Source organism: Pimephales promelas, chromosome 4 (assembly GCF_988280905.1).
Source record: "Pimephales promelas chromosome 4, fPimPro1.hap1.1, whole genome shotgun sequence".
Lineage (NCBI taxonomy): Eukaryota > Metazoa > Chordata > Actinopteri > Cypriniformes > Leuciscidae > Pimephales > Pimephales promelas.
The window spans coordinates 39,579,856-39,595,756 of NC_142772.1; the positions used below are offsets into that span (position 1 = coordinate 39,579,856).

Sequence of the window (15,901 nt, forward strand, 5' to 3'; positions counted from 1 at the left end):
AAGAAAGCTGTTTTAAGTGGCTTTGAACGTGGCATGGTTGTTGGTGCCAAACGGGCTGGTCTAAGTATTTCGATTGCTGATCGACTGGGATTTTCACACACAACCCTCTCTAGGGCTCACTAAGAATGGCCCAAAAAAGAGAAAATAATCCAGTGAGCGGCAGTTCTGTGAGAGAAAATGTCTAGTTGGTGCCAGATGTCAGAGGAGAATGGCCAGACTGGTTCGAGCTGATAGAAAGGCAACGATAACTAAAATAACCACACATTACAACCGAGGTCCTCTTTGAACACAGATATGGGCTAGTGGCAAAAGACTCAACGGGGGTCACTCCTGTCAGCTAAAAACAGGAAACTGAGGCTGTAATTCATACTGGCTCACCAAACATTGGACAATAGAAGATTTCTACTACTCAATTTATACTGCAAGATTCAGATAGGGTCAGAATTTGGCCCAATACAGCCTACCTGAGTATTGTTGCTGACCATATCCAACCCTTTATGATCATGACCACAGTGTACCCGTGATGGCTTCTGATGGCTTCTAGCACAGCAGGATAATATGCCATGTTAAAACGCATAAATCATGTTTTCTTGAACTTGACAGTGAGTTCACTATACTCAATTGCAGTCACGAGGTCTCAATTCAATAGAGTTTGGGATGTGTGGTGGAATGGGAAATTTGCATCATGGATGTTCAGCCAACAAATCTACAGCAACTGTGAGAAGATCTCAGAGGAATGTTTCCAACACCTTGTTGAATCTATGCCATGAAGAATAAAGGCAGTTCTGAAGGCAAAAGTCGGTCACAAGACAACCTGCATTTGGTGCAAAAACTATTCTCCAGAGCATCAACGTTGGATTTATATTAAAATGTAAAAAGTCTGCCTCAAAAACATATTTTTGACGAGTTCTTCGAAGGATATCAGTTGAAACAAATGGTATCCTCCACTGGGATGTTGATGTTGGTTTTAAGTTTAAACCCGACGGCGTTAGGACCTTACAGCAGCGTCGAGCTGAGTGGATTGGTTTCGGTCGCATCCTTCACACTGTTTCGCAATAATGTCAGCACCACGCCTGGTCTCTCTCATCGCTTGCTGCATAACGTTTTTCCAATCTGGAAATGCTCAACTGGGAGAGTCTAAAGTAAATGACAGACCTTATGAAGTCCTGCTGAGACAAAATTTGGGTAAGACATGACTACACACGCGACTGAACCTGTCAGGCCTTTCACATTCACAATGAGTGAATCTGACAATGTCGCATCATGACTTCACAGTTTATCACTGATTCAGTTTTAAAATGCCAACGTTCGTACATTGCTAAATTGGACTCTCAGTTATAGCTAAGCTTAAAATCTTGTGGATTTCACCATAGTATTTTGCACTAACGTTATATCAGCAGATTTATTTGATCTGTTTGTTAATTTTATCTTCTCCTTCAGTTCTTCTTTTAAGTGTTCTATCCACACTGTTGGTGATCATGATTGGGATGGCAGTTTGTGTCTATAAACCTCTTCGACGCAGGTGACTATCCCTAGTATGGATGAAAGAGAAAGATGCCGGGAAATGAACACTACTATGGCGAAGGCTTGCTTCTGAATATTAATGAGCCAGTTCTTCGCCATTGGCCAAGAACACTACAACGTCAGCACGAACGAACTACTTCACTCGGTATTGAAGGTTAGCTACAAATCAACGTTAGTATGCCCAAATTAATTGGATGAAACCCTTATCTTCTTCCCTTAAACACTTAATGTCAGTGTAATTGAGGTTAAATATCCATGTGGGTCATAGCCTATAAGAAAAAAATATTGTAATTTAAGTTGTTAAAATTGAACACTATTTCAACCACATGTTTCCTCAGTGTGCACCGTTTGTAAGCTACTAAATTGTATAGCTACTGTGTGAATTTATACATATTTATTTATTTTGGTGTATTTATTGTTATATGTTTATTTGACCGGTTCTGGCAGTTCAGACATTTTGCATAGGCCTACTGAAATAAATGTCAAAACTTGAATCTGTATGAAAGAACTGTTCAAAATAAAGAACTGAATGAAACAATGCCTAATCAACACGTTATAATGTTATAGTTTAAATTATGTTTATCTACACTTTTAAAGTACAATGGTTGTTTTTGGTAGGCTATCAGATCGTAATACCATGGTATGAAATAATTAGCATATTTACATCACATACACATACATATATTACATACATTTGCTCTAATTCTCTCTAATTTGTGTCGTCTCCTCAATCCCACCAGCTCCTGTGTGAATTTCTTCTCAATTATGGGGGAGAGAACTCATCCTCCTAATCCAGTTGCAGATGGCAGATGAATTCTTATGTATAGCCTATATTTGCATAATGGTTTTTAAGAAGGTGGTCCACAAGCCAAACACCTGCTGAGCTGAAGTCACGAAGACAGTTGCTTCGGGTAATTTACCAATATAGCGCAAGACACTTGAGCTGATTAAAGTCAAACAATCCAAATGAGTGAAGAAAACAATTTCCTGTGAAATTAAAGGCTTTTAAAGTAAAATCGAATACAAGCTGTAGCATTCAGGATCCTTCTTTTACATCATGTAGCAAAATATGTATCTATAGTAAACAGGACTGATTCTGACTTGATAGCCTACATGAAAAAAATGTATTTGACAGTTCGACTGAAATTGCTACAATAGGTTTGGGAAGTAAACAAGTCGATCAACTTGCACCAACACTGGAGGACAATTAGCCTATAATTTATTTAAAATTACATGAATGCCAACCAAGCTGCTGGTCTATTCACTTTGTACTAAAATCAATCCCACTTCCCATCGCTATTTAAAGGGATAGTTCACCCAAAAATGAAAATTCTGTCATCATTTACTCACCCTCAAGTTGTTCCAAACCTGTACGAGTTTTTTTCTTCTGCTGAACACAAAATAAGATATTTTGAAGAATATGGTAAACCAAACAGGCCAAGGCCCCAATGTCTTCAAATATGTATGCATATGTATATGTATATATATATATATATATATATATATATATATATATACATGATATATATATACGTGATGCTTTTTTCAATAAAGATTGTTTCACAGCTTTACAGTAATAACAGGAAAATGAAGCAGCAAAGTTTGTTTCGGCTGTACAGCAGATCTAGAAGAACAAAGAACAGTGTTATATTCCATCTTAAGTTTGTTTGGTTCATTTCTGTTGTAAAACACAATATTTGCTGTGTCCATAACTGACTGTACAAAAAACATTTAACTATATATGTAATTATGAAAACCCAATCATCTATCAGTAGTCAGCCTTAATGTAAAGTTGGATGCATTTGACACTCCATAAAATTCCTCCTCCAAGTCAGCTTCTTTAAAACGGTTTCCTTCACTTTCACACGTGATCTCAATAAAATCATGATTTCATTCCTAGAGACGGCTGAGATTGACTGAACACTGCCTCAAACCACTGCTGACATACAGCTTTCCTCTGCCAACACATGGCACTCGAAGCTCTGTTGGTGCCAAGACAACCGTTCACATCTAATGCAGGGACCTGTTCAGAAAATGTCACAACACAATTTCTCGTGATGTACCCTCATGTGTGAGGCTAAACGATCAAACCTCATTGTGAGCCAAGTTCTCAAGATCTCAAATGCTCTTTTTTGAATAATGTTACTGTAATTGTCACAGGGAAAACATAACCAGAAATAGCATTAACACACTTTCCACTAAGAATATTTGTGATGGATACATTTAAAAAAAATAAATATATATATATATATATATATATATATATATATATATTAAAAAGCATTCAACACAAAAAAGACAGTTTGTTACACATCAGAACAGTGCCATCTGTTGGTTTGTTTAATAAAATTCAAGATGCACAGGAGATGGATAGACTTTCCTGAAATAAAAGTTAAATAAATTGATAGATTTGAAATGACCGTATTAAAAAACAGAGCAGCATGAATATTAAGACATACGTGTAAATAACTAAAAAAAAATCATTGATGTATCTTGCCACCAAAACGTTCAAAGTATCAGACATGTTTCACTAATAAACAAAGTCAAATTACTTGTAAAACAATTAATAATGATAAAATTGATCTGATCAACATAATAGCTTTTATGCCTTTATTATATGATTTTCCATGTCCATGCAGCCTCCATAGTTAATGAACCTCCATAAAATCAATAAAGTGCTTTTATTAAAGTAAAAACATATTTTGCGTGTGTGTCAAACATACATCACAGTTTACAAATGCCTTCAGGATATCTTCAACATGCTCAAACAGGATACATTAAACTTACCCAGAATCAAACCATCACTAACCCTGATCCGGTAGACCATTAAACAATTTGGCAATTAGTTAGTTAAGACCAAATACCAAAAGTTAAATTAGGTTTTAAATAAAGAATGAAAATAAATTCTGTGTCCAGGAATAATGGTGTGTGGATAATCGTAGCCAGAGCATTTGATTTATTTAGGCATAAAAATAAAATCAATGTCTTGTTATTACAACATCCCTTTTATAAATGCAAGATTGTAGCCTCAGATCCTTGTTTGCTACAGGAAGAATAAAGCTATATAAATGTCAAACAATTATGAGGTGACAGATATAGTTAATATTGGTTCAAGGACACAGGTTCATACAAAAAGTAGTGAGAGAGATACTGCAAGCTGTAAGTCAATAATCAATACTCGGATGTCTTCGAGCCTCACAAGGCTTTAAAAAAAACACTTACAGGAAGGAGTCAACAAAAGAACTATCAAGAAAAAAAAAAATTCGCAACAAAATAAATAGCACTGTCAGCTACAAGAGGAAGGAACAGCATGAGATTCCCTAAAGATTCCCAAACAGAGCAGGGCAGGTTCTTCCACATTTATCAGAACCTCAGTCAACAAACAATGCTGTCCAACCGCACACATTTCTTTCCGAAACAAAAACAGCTGGTTTTCTTGTCACACATTCCCCTAGTCCTTTAGTGTAGCATGAGGTTTGGTTGGTGCCAGAAAAAGTGACCCAGAACTGCCACTTTCATGCTTTGCATTACAACATACATTTGGCGATCCAAGCGGTTTTATTGTATCATTTTACAAATTAGGCAGACTAAAAGCTTGAGGCGTATTGGCTTACATCGGGAATATTCCGGTCTGTATGAGTGCCTCTTACTCCAGTGAGGCACAGTGGTGTGGATTTATTGCCATTACAGTACAGATGCTTTAGTCAGAAGTGGTCTAATGACAAAAGCACACGGGGGTTAAGAATGGTACTGTCCTACTGCTTTGTGTGAAACATTCATTTCTTACACTTTCCTTGGCTGTGTATAAAATGGTTTTAAAAGGAACCAATAACTGGTGATCAGTTTTACCCTGAGATATAGTATTAATATAAACCTAAAGCTAATGTTAATGCAAAAAGACGTCCTTTCTATCAAAACAAACAAAAAATGTATCTAGTCATTACTGTCAAGATGTACAAACTCACACAGGATCATGTTTGGACTGCCAAGCACATCACAACCTTTCTACCACATAATATAAAAAAAGCAGCACTGATTTTTTTATATAAAAAAATACAAGCGTGATCACCTTTTTTAAAGGAGGGAAAGAAAGCGGAAAGCTATGGAAGCTTGTTTCCGCCACTGAATAAAAATTAAATAAAAAAAATTTCCGACTTTTTATCTCACAATTACGAGATATGAAGTCAGAATTGTGAAATATAAACTCACAATTGCGAGTTATCAGTCCAATTCTAAGAAGAAAAAAAGACTAACTTTTTCCCCCTCAGAATAGTTTATATCTCACAATTCTGACTTTACATCACGCAATTCTGACTTTATATCACGCAATTCTGACTTTATAACACGCAATTGCGACTTTATATCACACAATTCTGACTTTACATCTCTCAATTCTGAGAAATAAAGTCAGAATTGCGAGATAAAAAGTCACAGTTACCTTTTTTATTTTTCATTCAGTGGCGGAAACAAGCTTCCATAGAAAGCAGTAAAAATCATGAAAAAAAATAAAAAAAATTGCTTATTTTTTGGATAAGGAAGCAGAACCTTCCAGATGTCGGCTCCGAACTGAATATGTAACTAAGTTAAGTCGTATGTCAGTGGCCACAGAGAGCTGCGTGAATCTGAAGAAAGGTATAAATAAAAAAAGGTTTTAATGGTTATGGCAATAACAGGAACTCCCTTTGTCTTTCATTCCCTCATCTTACTTCGTCACTTTTCCATTAAGGAGAGTTGTAAAATCCTCTCTAATTCTTCCTCTTCTTCTTTCCTTCTCCTTTCTTCCTCCTCCTGTGCCCGGGCCGAAAGCTCCATAGCCAATCGCAGGTCAGTGTCGGGGCTGGAGGTGGAGACAGAGCTGGAGGGTGTGGTGTCACTGAGGTCTACTAAAACTCCCTCAGACTCAGACCTGTGGTTATGTAACAGAACATAACAACACAATTTAAGAAAATGTACACAGGAATGAACAGAGCACTTAGAAACACCACTCTACCTATACTTCTCCTCTGCTAAATAGACTACGGATCAAAAGGCTGGGGTCAAAGAGATTTTTTACAGTTAAACAGCTATATTGTGAAATAGTATTATAATTTTAAATAACTGTTTTCTGCTTGAATATATTTTAAAATGCAATTTGTTCCTGTGATGGTCTTCAGAGTCACATGATCGTTTAGAATTCATTCTAATAAGATGATTTGGTGCTCAAAAAACAATACTTATTATCAATGTTGAAAATAGTTGTGCTGCTTAATATTTTTGAGAAAAGTGTGACATATTTCAGGATGTTTTGATGAATTGAAATTTCAAAAGAACTGCATTTTATTTTAAATAGAAAATATTTGTAATATTATAAAAGTATTATACATGTTTTCGAATGTTCGTTGGAACTATGGTTTCGGGAAACGCAGACTCGTTGAACTATGCTCATAACGACAGAACTTGCAAACCTAGTTGGCTAACAATGCTTTTGGGAAACGCACCCCAGTACGTGAAACTCTATTTGCCCCAGAACAAAAGACTGACATATAATGCAGAAATTACCCATCACTCAACCGGTTCATCATGGATTGTGTCGCCTGTCCATCAGAATCACTCAAAGTTTCCTACAAAAAAGACCCACCACACTGCATATTAGAGACAGACAACATCAAGAATTGCACAAAATACAGTCACAGGAAGCTTTCTGACCTGTGAATTAAGTGCACTGGACTCAAGCAGGCTCTGGTGGATGGCGTACTGGAGCAGCTCTTCATCATGGTGCACTGGGTTGTACTGGCGTGTGTTGGAGTGGCGGTTGCCTCCTCGGTGGTGATAGTGTGAAGGTGCCATGAACACAGACGGACACACCTCGAATTGATCAGGTTCTGCAGGAGCAACTAAACAACATTTAGTGAAAATACATGTAAGAACATTTCCCTGCTGAACCAAACCAAATAGCCCATTCTTAATATGAGATCAAGTGCTTGAGATGGTTTGTGATTGACATAAGTTGAAGACATAGTTCACCCCCCCAAAAATCAAACTCTGTCATCATTTACTCAACCTGAAGTTCTTCCAAACCTGTATTAATTTCGTTCTTATGTTGAACACAAAAGATATTTTGAAGAATGTCAGTGACCAATTTTCATTGACTTCCATAGTCATTTTTTTTCCCATACTATGGAAGTCAATGGGGTCCATCAACTGTTAGGTTAAACATATTCTTCAAAATATCTTTGTATTCAGCAGAAGAAATTCATATAGGTTTGAACCAACTTGACGGTGAGTAAATGATGACAGAATTTACGGTTGAACTATGTCTTTAAAAGTTATTCAAACAGACGAGGAATAAATCAATCTATTTCCAAACCTGAAGCCTGGTTGTCACACTTCTCTTCTGTAGGTGTGGGTGTAGAAGCTGATTGGTTGGTGTCCAGAGGCTCATCTGTACTGCACTTGTTGACATTTCCAAATGTGATGCGGGCATTCAACACATGGAACAGTGGGATTTCTGCAGGAACACAACAGAAGTAGAACCAGTTATATTAAAGCCATTAACACAATCAATATATATATATATATATATAAAAATTGATATCTGTATTCTCTGTCTGATGACCAAAATTTAAGCAGAAATGTTTTACAAAGTTTTCTTTAAAAGACAACACCTAAGTTCAGGCTTGAAACATTAAAGCAGTCTTGAAAACAGGAAAGTAAGATTAGTTAATACTAAACCATCTTCCATACATAATTTGCAAATGTTTAGTTGACTGTTATAAGTGTACTTGTAGTTTTGTTGAAGGTTAGATAAGTTAATATTCAAGCTGAAGCAAAGCATAGAATTAATTTTTTAACTTCAAAACTGAGGAGTAGGGCTGTTTGTTCCTCTTTTTAATTCTTCCACTCACCGATCTTCACAGGAAAGCCAGGGGGAAACCTGAGGTTGATGAAGTCCTTGAGTCGGGCAAAGTGAGTGCTGGTGCGAGCCATCAGGTCAATGATGGGAGTGACCTGCTCCACCAGAGACAGAGGATGCTCCTCGCTCATCCACAGGGTGCCTTTAAACCTGAGAAGGATGTCACAAAAACTCAAACCATTTTCTTAAATTCTTACACACGCACACTCTAACTTATTGAGGTCAGTAAGATTGTAATTTCACAATGTAATCGTTTTTCATTAAATAAATGCAGTCTTGATGAGCATAAGAGACTTTTTCTAAAACAAATTATACAGCAGTGTGTGTGTGCATATATAATATATAAAATGTATTTATTTTGTTTGTCAGCATATGTGCTAAATAAATAATATGCTTAAACTGGATCATTATTGCAGTGATTACTATGTTTCTAGCATATTATATGTTTGCTAACAGTTGTTCTAATCCTGATTGATGGAGTGTACAGAGTGCTGGACTCTTGCATTGTCATTACAAGATCTTGACCAAAAATAGATGCACCTGGATCATTATTTCAGTGATTATTATGATTCTATCATGTTTTTTGTTTGGTAACAGTTCTTCTAACCCTAATTGATGGTATGTGTGTAGCTTTTCATTTCAAAGAGGTAAATCGATTTTTGGTCAAGATCTTGTATGGACAATGCAAGAGTACAGGACTCTGTAAAGTCTCCTCCAGAACATCCCAAATATTTTCAATGAAATTAAGGTCTGGATTGGTGCCAATTCATGTGTGAAAATGTTTAGTTTAAGAAATGAAAAGCTACAAACTCAATTAGTCAGAAGAACTTTTGCCAAACATAAAACATGCTAGACTCATAATCACTGAAGTAACGATCCAATCATTGACTCCTAAGCATTTGCCAATTTAAATCCAAACCACAACCTTATATTTGACTGGGCAGTGTATATGTATGTATATACTTCACAAAAACACACTTTTTTATTAAAAAAATAAATAAAATTGTGAAGTTGAGTGAATGTCCTGTCTTACTTCTGTGTTCTGATGGTGAGCTCAAACGGTCGACCAATATCTCTACCCTGCAGGTCGAAGTTGGGGTTAAAGTACTCCTCTGGAGTAATAGCTGTGGGGTTTGTGGCAGTGGCAAACTCCATAGTCATGTCCTGTAATCATACATAGAAATAAAATACAGAATCCTTTTAGCTTTGTAAAATACAGTGGTCATAAAAAAACACTGGGAGACACTTAGTCACCATGAAATCAAAACTGACAATTCTTTTTTCTTAATGAAATATTACAGTATTTGAAATGATTTCAAGTGCACATCCTGTGTCCCCTTCATCTTTAATCAAAATAACTCTTAATAATAACTATAATAACTGATTTTAATAACTCTTTAAATCAAAATCAAAATAATCTCTTCCAGCAATATTTCTTCTCTGATGACGAGTTTAATGTTACAAGGGTCACTCACATAAGATCCAATAGCAAACCACAACCATCCAATCAATTTCCGATTGTTTAACGATGTTGTTTACTACATGCATCACAATAGGGAAGAAAAGACTAATCGCAAATTCTGTTTCATGTTGACTTTAAGCCACATGAAAGTATGAATGTCACTGTGTTAGTTTCCTATTCAAAATATACACAAAATATTTGGAACATGTTCATAGTTAATGTAATGAACTAAAGAAAAAAGGATTCATAGACCCACTAAAAATCACCTTGAGACCTGTTGGTTAAAATTCATTTCTAAAATGTCTTAGAATTCTTCATTTTTTTCTGAAAAATGCCGCTTTATTTGATATTTTGCATTCAATTTAATGACAGACATACATTCTTAAGTGTCAAAAAAGTTAAGAAGAAAATAAATTCAGTGTCCGTTTCGTGTGCTCGTCTTACCCCTTGAGCACCGATCTGTTGTTCTACGGTGCCGAGTAAAGATTCCAGAACATTCCTTTCACCTGTGGAGATCAAAAGCATCAGAAATTAATAATAATCATTTCACATAACAAAGAACTGCAGGGAACTATTGACTCTTTACCACCGACAAGGGTGCTAGATCCCAATGTGGGACAATTTCATGAGCTTTCATTGGCGGGAAAGCAATTATGGGCTTTAAACTGATCCCTCCAACAGGAAACTGATAATGTCAGAGGCCAGGGGACAAGATCACATTTGACTGCTCCTCAAATCTGTTTACAACAGAAACACAAATGCGGTGATAGTCGCATGTTCGAATGACACATTTTGTTAATAGGTTTGTCACCCCACACAGCCGCTCCACATTTTCTCTGTCCATCTATTCAATATGTGGAAATTGATTCTTCTAACTTTAGCCCATTCCATCAAAAGCAGCTTGTGATTGCATAACACACTGAATCAAAATACTCCATGTTACACTGGTTAGACAAAGACTGTGGTGTGCTAGATTGTTTGTGTGAATAACATCACAGCTCATCATTCAAGTAAGTGGAAACATAGGTCGGTTTTGAGAGAGATTAGCAGTTTCCCGGTCGAGCATCAGAACCATTTTGGTGGAAAAGGGGTATGATATATATAGTGTAAATCTTAAAGTGGGTTAATTACTTTTTATCCTGGCCTTCTCCTCGTCTGTGAGGTGCTCCGTCCTGGTGCGAATCACAACGTTCACATTGTTCACTGAAAAAACCTGCCAAAAGCAGCATCATCACCCACAGCACAAAGACTGCCTTATTCTTAAACTCACTACTCTAAAAAGAAAGTCTGATGTTTCTGAAGATTAACTTTTCACTTTGGAGCATCTGTAGTTCTAAAATAGCAAATTTTCTCATTCCAATGATTCATAATGATATTATAGTTCATGGCTCACCTTGGCTTCAAATCCATTTACTACTTCTGTTCTGTCTGACCTCCAACCCCAGATACCAGATTTACACCTGAACACAGAATTAATGTTTTAATAGCATCTCTGATTTAAACTTCAGCAACAAAAACGGTGTTAAGAGTTTAATTTCAATGAATCAAGTCAGATTAGAGTTTTGAGTCAATGTTCAAAAATATTCACCCAAATCCATATATTTTCATATACACTATTGTTCAAAAGTTTGGGGTCGGTAAGATTTTTATTGAATGAAATTAACACTTTTTTCCGGCAAGGATGCAATAAATTGTAAATTGATAAAATTACAGTAAAGACAATAACAAAAAAATTAAGTAACAAAACTATTACACACACACACACACATATATATATATATATATATATATATATATATATACATATAATAAAGTAACAAATATATATATATATATATATATATATATTTCAAATAAAAGCTGTTTTTCTGAACATCTGAATCATCAAATAATCTTGAAAAACATGAACCAGGGGTTCCAGAAAAATATTAAGCAGCATTGAAGCAGCATTCAACATTGATAAAAATAAGAAATGTTTCCTAGGCACTAAATCAGCATATTAGAATGATTTCTGAAGGATCATGTGACTGAAGACTGGAGTAATGATGAAAATTCAGCTTTGCCATCACAGGAAAGTGGAAAACAGTTTTTATAAAAAATAGAAAGTAGTTATTTTACAATGTAATAATATTTCACAATATTACATTTATTACTGCATTTCAAATAAATTCAGCCTTGGTGAGCATAAGAGACTTCTTTCAAAAACATTAAAAAGTCTAACTAACCCTAATCTTTTGAACAGTAGTACATTCATTAGAAGTAAATAGTATATACGTGGCCATACCTCTCAAACGCAATGTCTCTTGTGTCCAGATATGTGTTAACAATAGGTGTTGTCAGCCTCTTGGCAACTTCCTGTTCAGCGGGCTGCATTGAGTCCAGAGTGACATCCTCGATCTCGCGGGAGAGATCAAAGCGCTCAGTGTCCACCACCTCGTCCTCGTGATTAACTTCCATCAGCTCAGTGCAGTTGTCTGTGAGAACACACGTTACTGATTATGTTGTTGTAGCTTCAGAAGAATTCACAGCACGTTTGCTAGAACCCCACCACCAAATGAATGTGTAAACCACAGTCAGAGTGAATAACTAACTCTCTTCTCTGAAGATATAGCTTCTTCTTCCTCTGATCCAGGTCATGTTGTCAAAGCCCAGCAGGGTGGTGTCCACTCTCAGACAGGCCCCACTCTTCCAGATTCTGCACACGTCGCTGGGACACACGCGGGACACCAGAGGAACTGGAGTGAGAAAGAAGCACAAGATGAGGATCATTCAACATCCTAAAAAATTCATAAGGATTCATGAGAGGAGATAAAAAAGCACTTACTCCAGCTAGTAAACTCCCACTTCATCTCCATGTAGAAATCTGGAGACTGGGATAAAAAGAGCTTCATTACACTCTTCAGGCCCTTTCACATGACTTGCATCAGGGCTTCAACCAGAAGCTGCTCCTGACTAAATTTAGGTAGGGCTGATTCTGGGTCTTAGCTCAGACATTTTGTAAGATTTACATTCTAATCACTGAACACATGCATAACACTCTTGGCAGAGGTGTTATTCAGCCTTGGGGTGGAGTGTCTAATGTTGATTGACAAGCTTTAAGTAGTACACATGATACACGTATAGAATGCTATCTTAGCATTGGCTTAACGTAATAGAAAATCCCAAACAAAATTTGTTTCAGATAATGCAGGATGCTAAACACATTTAAAATTTATTATTGAGTCAGTTTCTATGTCCTTGCTGGCTTAAACACAAGTGTCATGTGCCACGTCACAGTCAAAAATGAAAGTAAAAGTTACAATATTTGAGCTTAGAACAGTGCCAAATTAAAAAAAAAAGTTGGATTGCTGAAAGAATTGCAGACAAAAATATTAAGCAGCATGGCTGTTTTCAACACTGATCATAAATAAGAAATGTTTCTTGAGCACCAAATCAGCATATCAGAATTTGAATGATTTCTGAAGGATCATTGCACTAATGAATGGACTAATTAAATGTTATCATATTTCACAATAGTACTGTTTCTTCAGTATTTTGACAGACGCACCTCTCGGATCTTGCACAGTAGCTCTGGAACGCCACCCAACGCAGTGGAGGCTTTGACATAATCTCGTCGCTGGAGCACCAGCTGCACCATCTCAGGATCTCCTGTGCTAACCGCTTCCTGTAGCACTGTACAGACAACACAATATATGACATTTATGCTTACCCAAGGATATAGACTTTTAATGGAAAGGTAAACATACTAGTCTAGAACCACTATATAATACACATGACAAAAAAGACTAATGCCCATTAAGGAGGGGGTTATTGGACTATTTATAATGCAAAAAAACTGAAACAGAGATACTAAACACTTTCACTGGCTGGAAAAACCACTGATGACACAAGCCAAGGAAGTGGTGGTGGTAATAGTTCTAATGGCATTCTTGTGAGAGCCAATGAAGTTTACTTTGAAGACTGCCATGTCTTCAAACCACTATGGCTTCATTCTCACCTGTCCAATGTTTGTCATTTTCTTTGGAAACGTCCGCGCCGTGTCTGAGCAGCACTCTCACGGACTCCAAGTGTCCAAGTGAGACGGCCAGGTGCAGAGGGGTCCGGCCCCGGGGATCCACCTCTTCAATGTAATTCTGAAAGGAGTGTAAAACAGACAGTACATATGTTACGGGGGAAAAAGTGGCAGAAATTATAAGCAAAGTGGCAGAAAAGTGGCAGAAAAGCAAAAAAGTGGCAGAAATTATAAGCATTGCTGCATGGCTTGTGGGTGGGGAGATAAAAATGTGGAACGCAACTGTAATTAACCAGAATATTAGACCCTCTTCCTGTGAAACGATGTCATGATGTCTGATTTATCAGTCACCTACAGCATGAGGTTTTCAATCTTTTAGATGCCACATAGAGTGGGGAAAATAATTATTTGATCCCCTGCTGATTTTGTAAGTTTGCCCACTTAAAAAGAAATGAAGGGTCTATTTTAACAGATAGAATATGAAACAAAAAACATCAAGAAACAACACATTATATAAAGGTCTACAATCTGGTCCCTGACATTTGACAGCTCTTTGGTCTTTCCCATGGAGATGTTGGAACGGAAGATACAGATTCTGTGGACAGGTGTCGACTGACATTAGGACATTAGGAGTACTTTCTTAAAGTGACAGGGCTAATCTGTGTCCTACATGGGCAGATAACAAATCTGTGGGAAGCAGAATTCTTGCTGGTTGGTAGGAGACAAAACACTTATTTCACTCGATAAAATGCTAATCAATTTAACTACTAGCTTTATGTAATGCTTGTAATTATATGTTTGGTTAATATTCTCTCTCTATCTGTTAAAATAAACCTAAAATAAAAAATATAGACCCTTCATTTCTTTGTAAGTGGGCAAACTTACAAAATCAGCAGGAGATAAAATAATTATTTTCCCACTGTACCCACAAATATGATCATCCTCATGTGAGGGACCACTCGTCCTAAAATGTAAAAGGCATGCATTTATATAAATGGGGACTAAATTACATAATGTGCAAAATGTAATTTAGTTTCGTTTACGTTTGTTTCTACTACTGTTTGTGTTATTAATTATTATCAACATTTTTAACACCGAAATTCTCCAATAAAAGGCATATCTAATAGCATGGAGCATTTTTTAAAGTGAATCTCTACTGTTATTAAGACACCAGCTCTCCAGTGCAATGCAAAACAGCAGGGCTGTGGCTAACAAGTGGATGGCAAGCTGATGAAGCATTTTGCAGTGAGATCCAATAATGCACCAAGTCCAATTTCATTAGATTATTAAAATCATGACACGCATGTCATGACATCCACAGGAGGCAGAAATCTCTCAGCGGTCAAATCATTGATTCATTTGGCCATTAGCTTCATAGTAGTGTGTCCAGACATCAGCAGCATTTACGGATATCTCACACATACCGTCTGTAGCTCTTTTTCCAGCTTCCTGTAATCATTTTCCCACACCAGGATATGCAGTGGAAACCTGAGTCTGAAATCCTCGACGCTAGCAGCGGTGGCGGATAACATTCTGGCTCGATCTAACTCTCCGTGTCTCAGCCTCCGAAATCAAGAGCCAGCCTTCGAGCTAGCTACTGTCATGAACCATCTAATCTCTTCATGCGTCTAATTCATTCCTGATAAATATACAGAGACTCTGGCTATTAAACAGATGAAGACGCCTAAGCAAAGGAGACGCCGAAAACGCAACCAACTTTTTTCAAAATAAACTTTTGAAAAACAAGGAAGTGGCAGGTTGAAACTATTTGAGTAGGGGTGTATCCAGTCATTTGAAAAACGGTTCCCCAAAACCTTTTAGCATTTAGTTGTATTTATAAATATTGTTCTCAACATAAAATGGCCGATAAGAGCCTAATTAGCTGTACATGCTCTGTCACAAAATTGTAAAGGATACATTATTATTTTTTTTAATTAAAATTGACAAGCCCAACGCCAGACTAAACCATTCCATATGAAGGAGGGGTGGTCGTGTTCTAAAACATGTTAAA

General features: G+C 36.7%; 1 protein-coding gene and 1 long non-coding RNA gene across 4 annotated transcripts; one reads left to right on the forward strand and one right to left on the reverse strand.

Moving 5' to 3' along the window:
* The first annotated feature begins 886 nt into the window (after nt 1-886).
* On the forward strand, nt 887-2,018 carry LOC148981748 (uncharacterized). The gene is made up of 2 exons (XR_016168195.1): nt 887-1,185; nt 1,441-2,018. It is a non-coding gene; the product is annotated as an uncharacterized LOC148981748 (long non-coding RNA).
* A 2,102-nt stretch (nt 2,019-4,120) lies between these two features.
* Nucleotides 4,121-15,813, reverse strand: ankrd13a (ankyrin repeat domain 13A). Of its 3 annotated transcripts, XM_039659822.2 has the most exons (16): nt 15,315-15,812; nt 13,876-14,011; nt 13,426-13,550; nt 12,703-12,748; nt 12,470-12,613; nt 12,163-12,352; nt 11,272-11,338; nt 11,010-11,091; nt 10,323-10,384; nt 9,450-9,580; nt 8,409-8,566; nt 7,871-8,011; nt 7,210-7,397; nt 7,063-7,124; nt 6,231-6,430; nt 4,121-6,146 (listed from the first exon to the last, which is right to left on the reverse strand). In XM_039659822.2, the coding sequence occupies exons 1-15, from the start codon at nt 15,420-15,422 to the stop codon at nt 6,235-6,237; spliced, it is 1,836 nt and encodes a 611-aa protein (XP_039515756.1). In that variant the 5' UTR covers nt 15,423-15,812; the 3' UTR covers nt 4,121-6,146; nt 6,231-6,234. The 3 variants fall into 3 exon arrangements, with proteins under 3 accessions (XP_039515756.1, XP_039515757.1, XP_039515755.1); XM_039659823.2 differs by having other exon boundaries at nt 4,121-6,430; nt 7,210-7,385; nt 15,315-15,813; XM_039659821.2 differs by having other exon boundaries at nt 4,121-6,430; nt 15,315-15,811.
* Between the last annotated feature and the right edge of the window lie 88 nt (nt 15,814-15,901).

What these genes read in the sequence shown, in the direction of transcription:
- ankrd13a (XM_039659822.2), bottom strand. Translation starts at nt 15,422, where the DNA reads ATGTTATCCGCCACCGCTGCTAGCGTCGAGGATTTCAGACTCAGGTTT. An exon ending in GTGTGACAACCAGGCTTCAG is followed by an intron (nt 7,398 to 7,870) that starts GTTTGGAAATAG and finishes AATGTTGTTTAG; the next exon opens with TTGCTCCTGCAGAACCTGAT. An exon ending in CCAGTGCACTTAATTCACAG is followed by an intron (nt 7,125 to 7,209) that starts GTCAGAAAGCTT and finishes TCTTTTTTGTAG; the next exon opens with GAAACTTTGAGTGATTCTGA.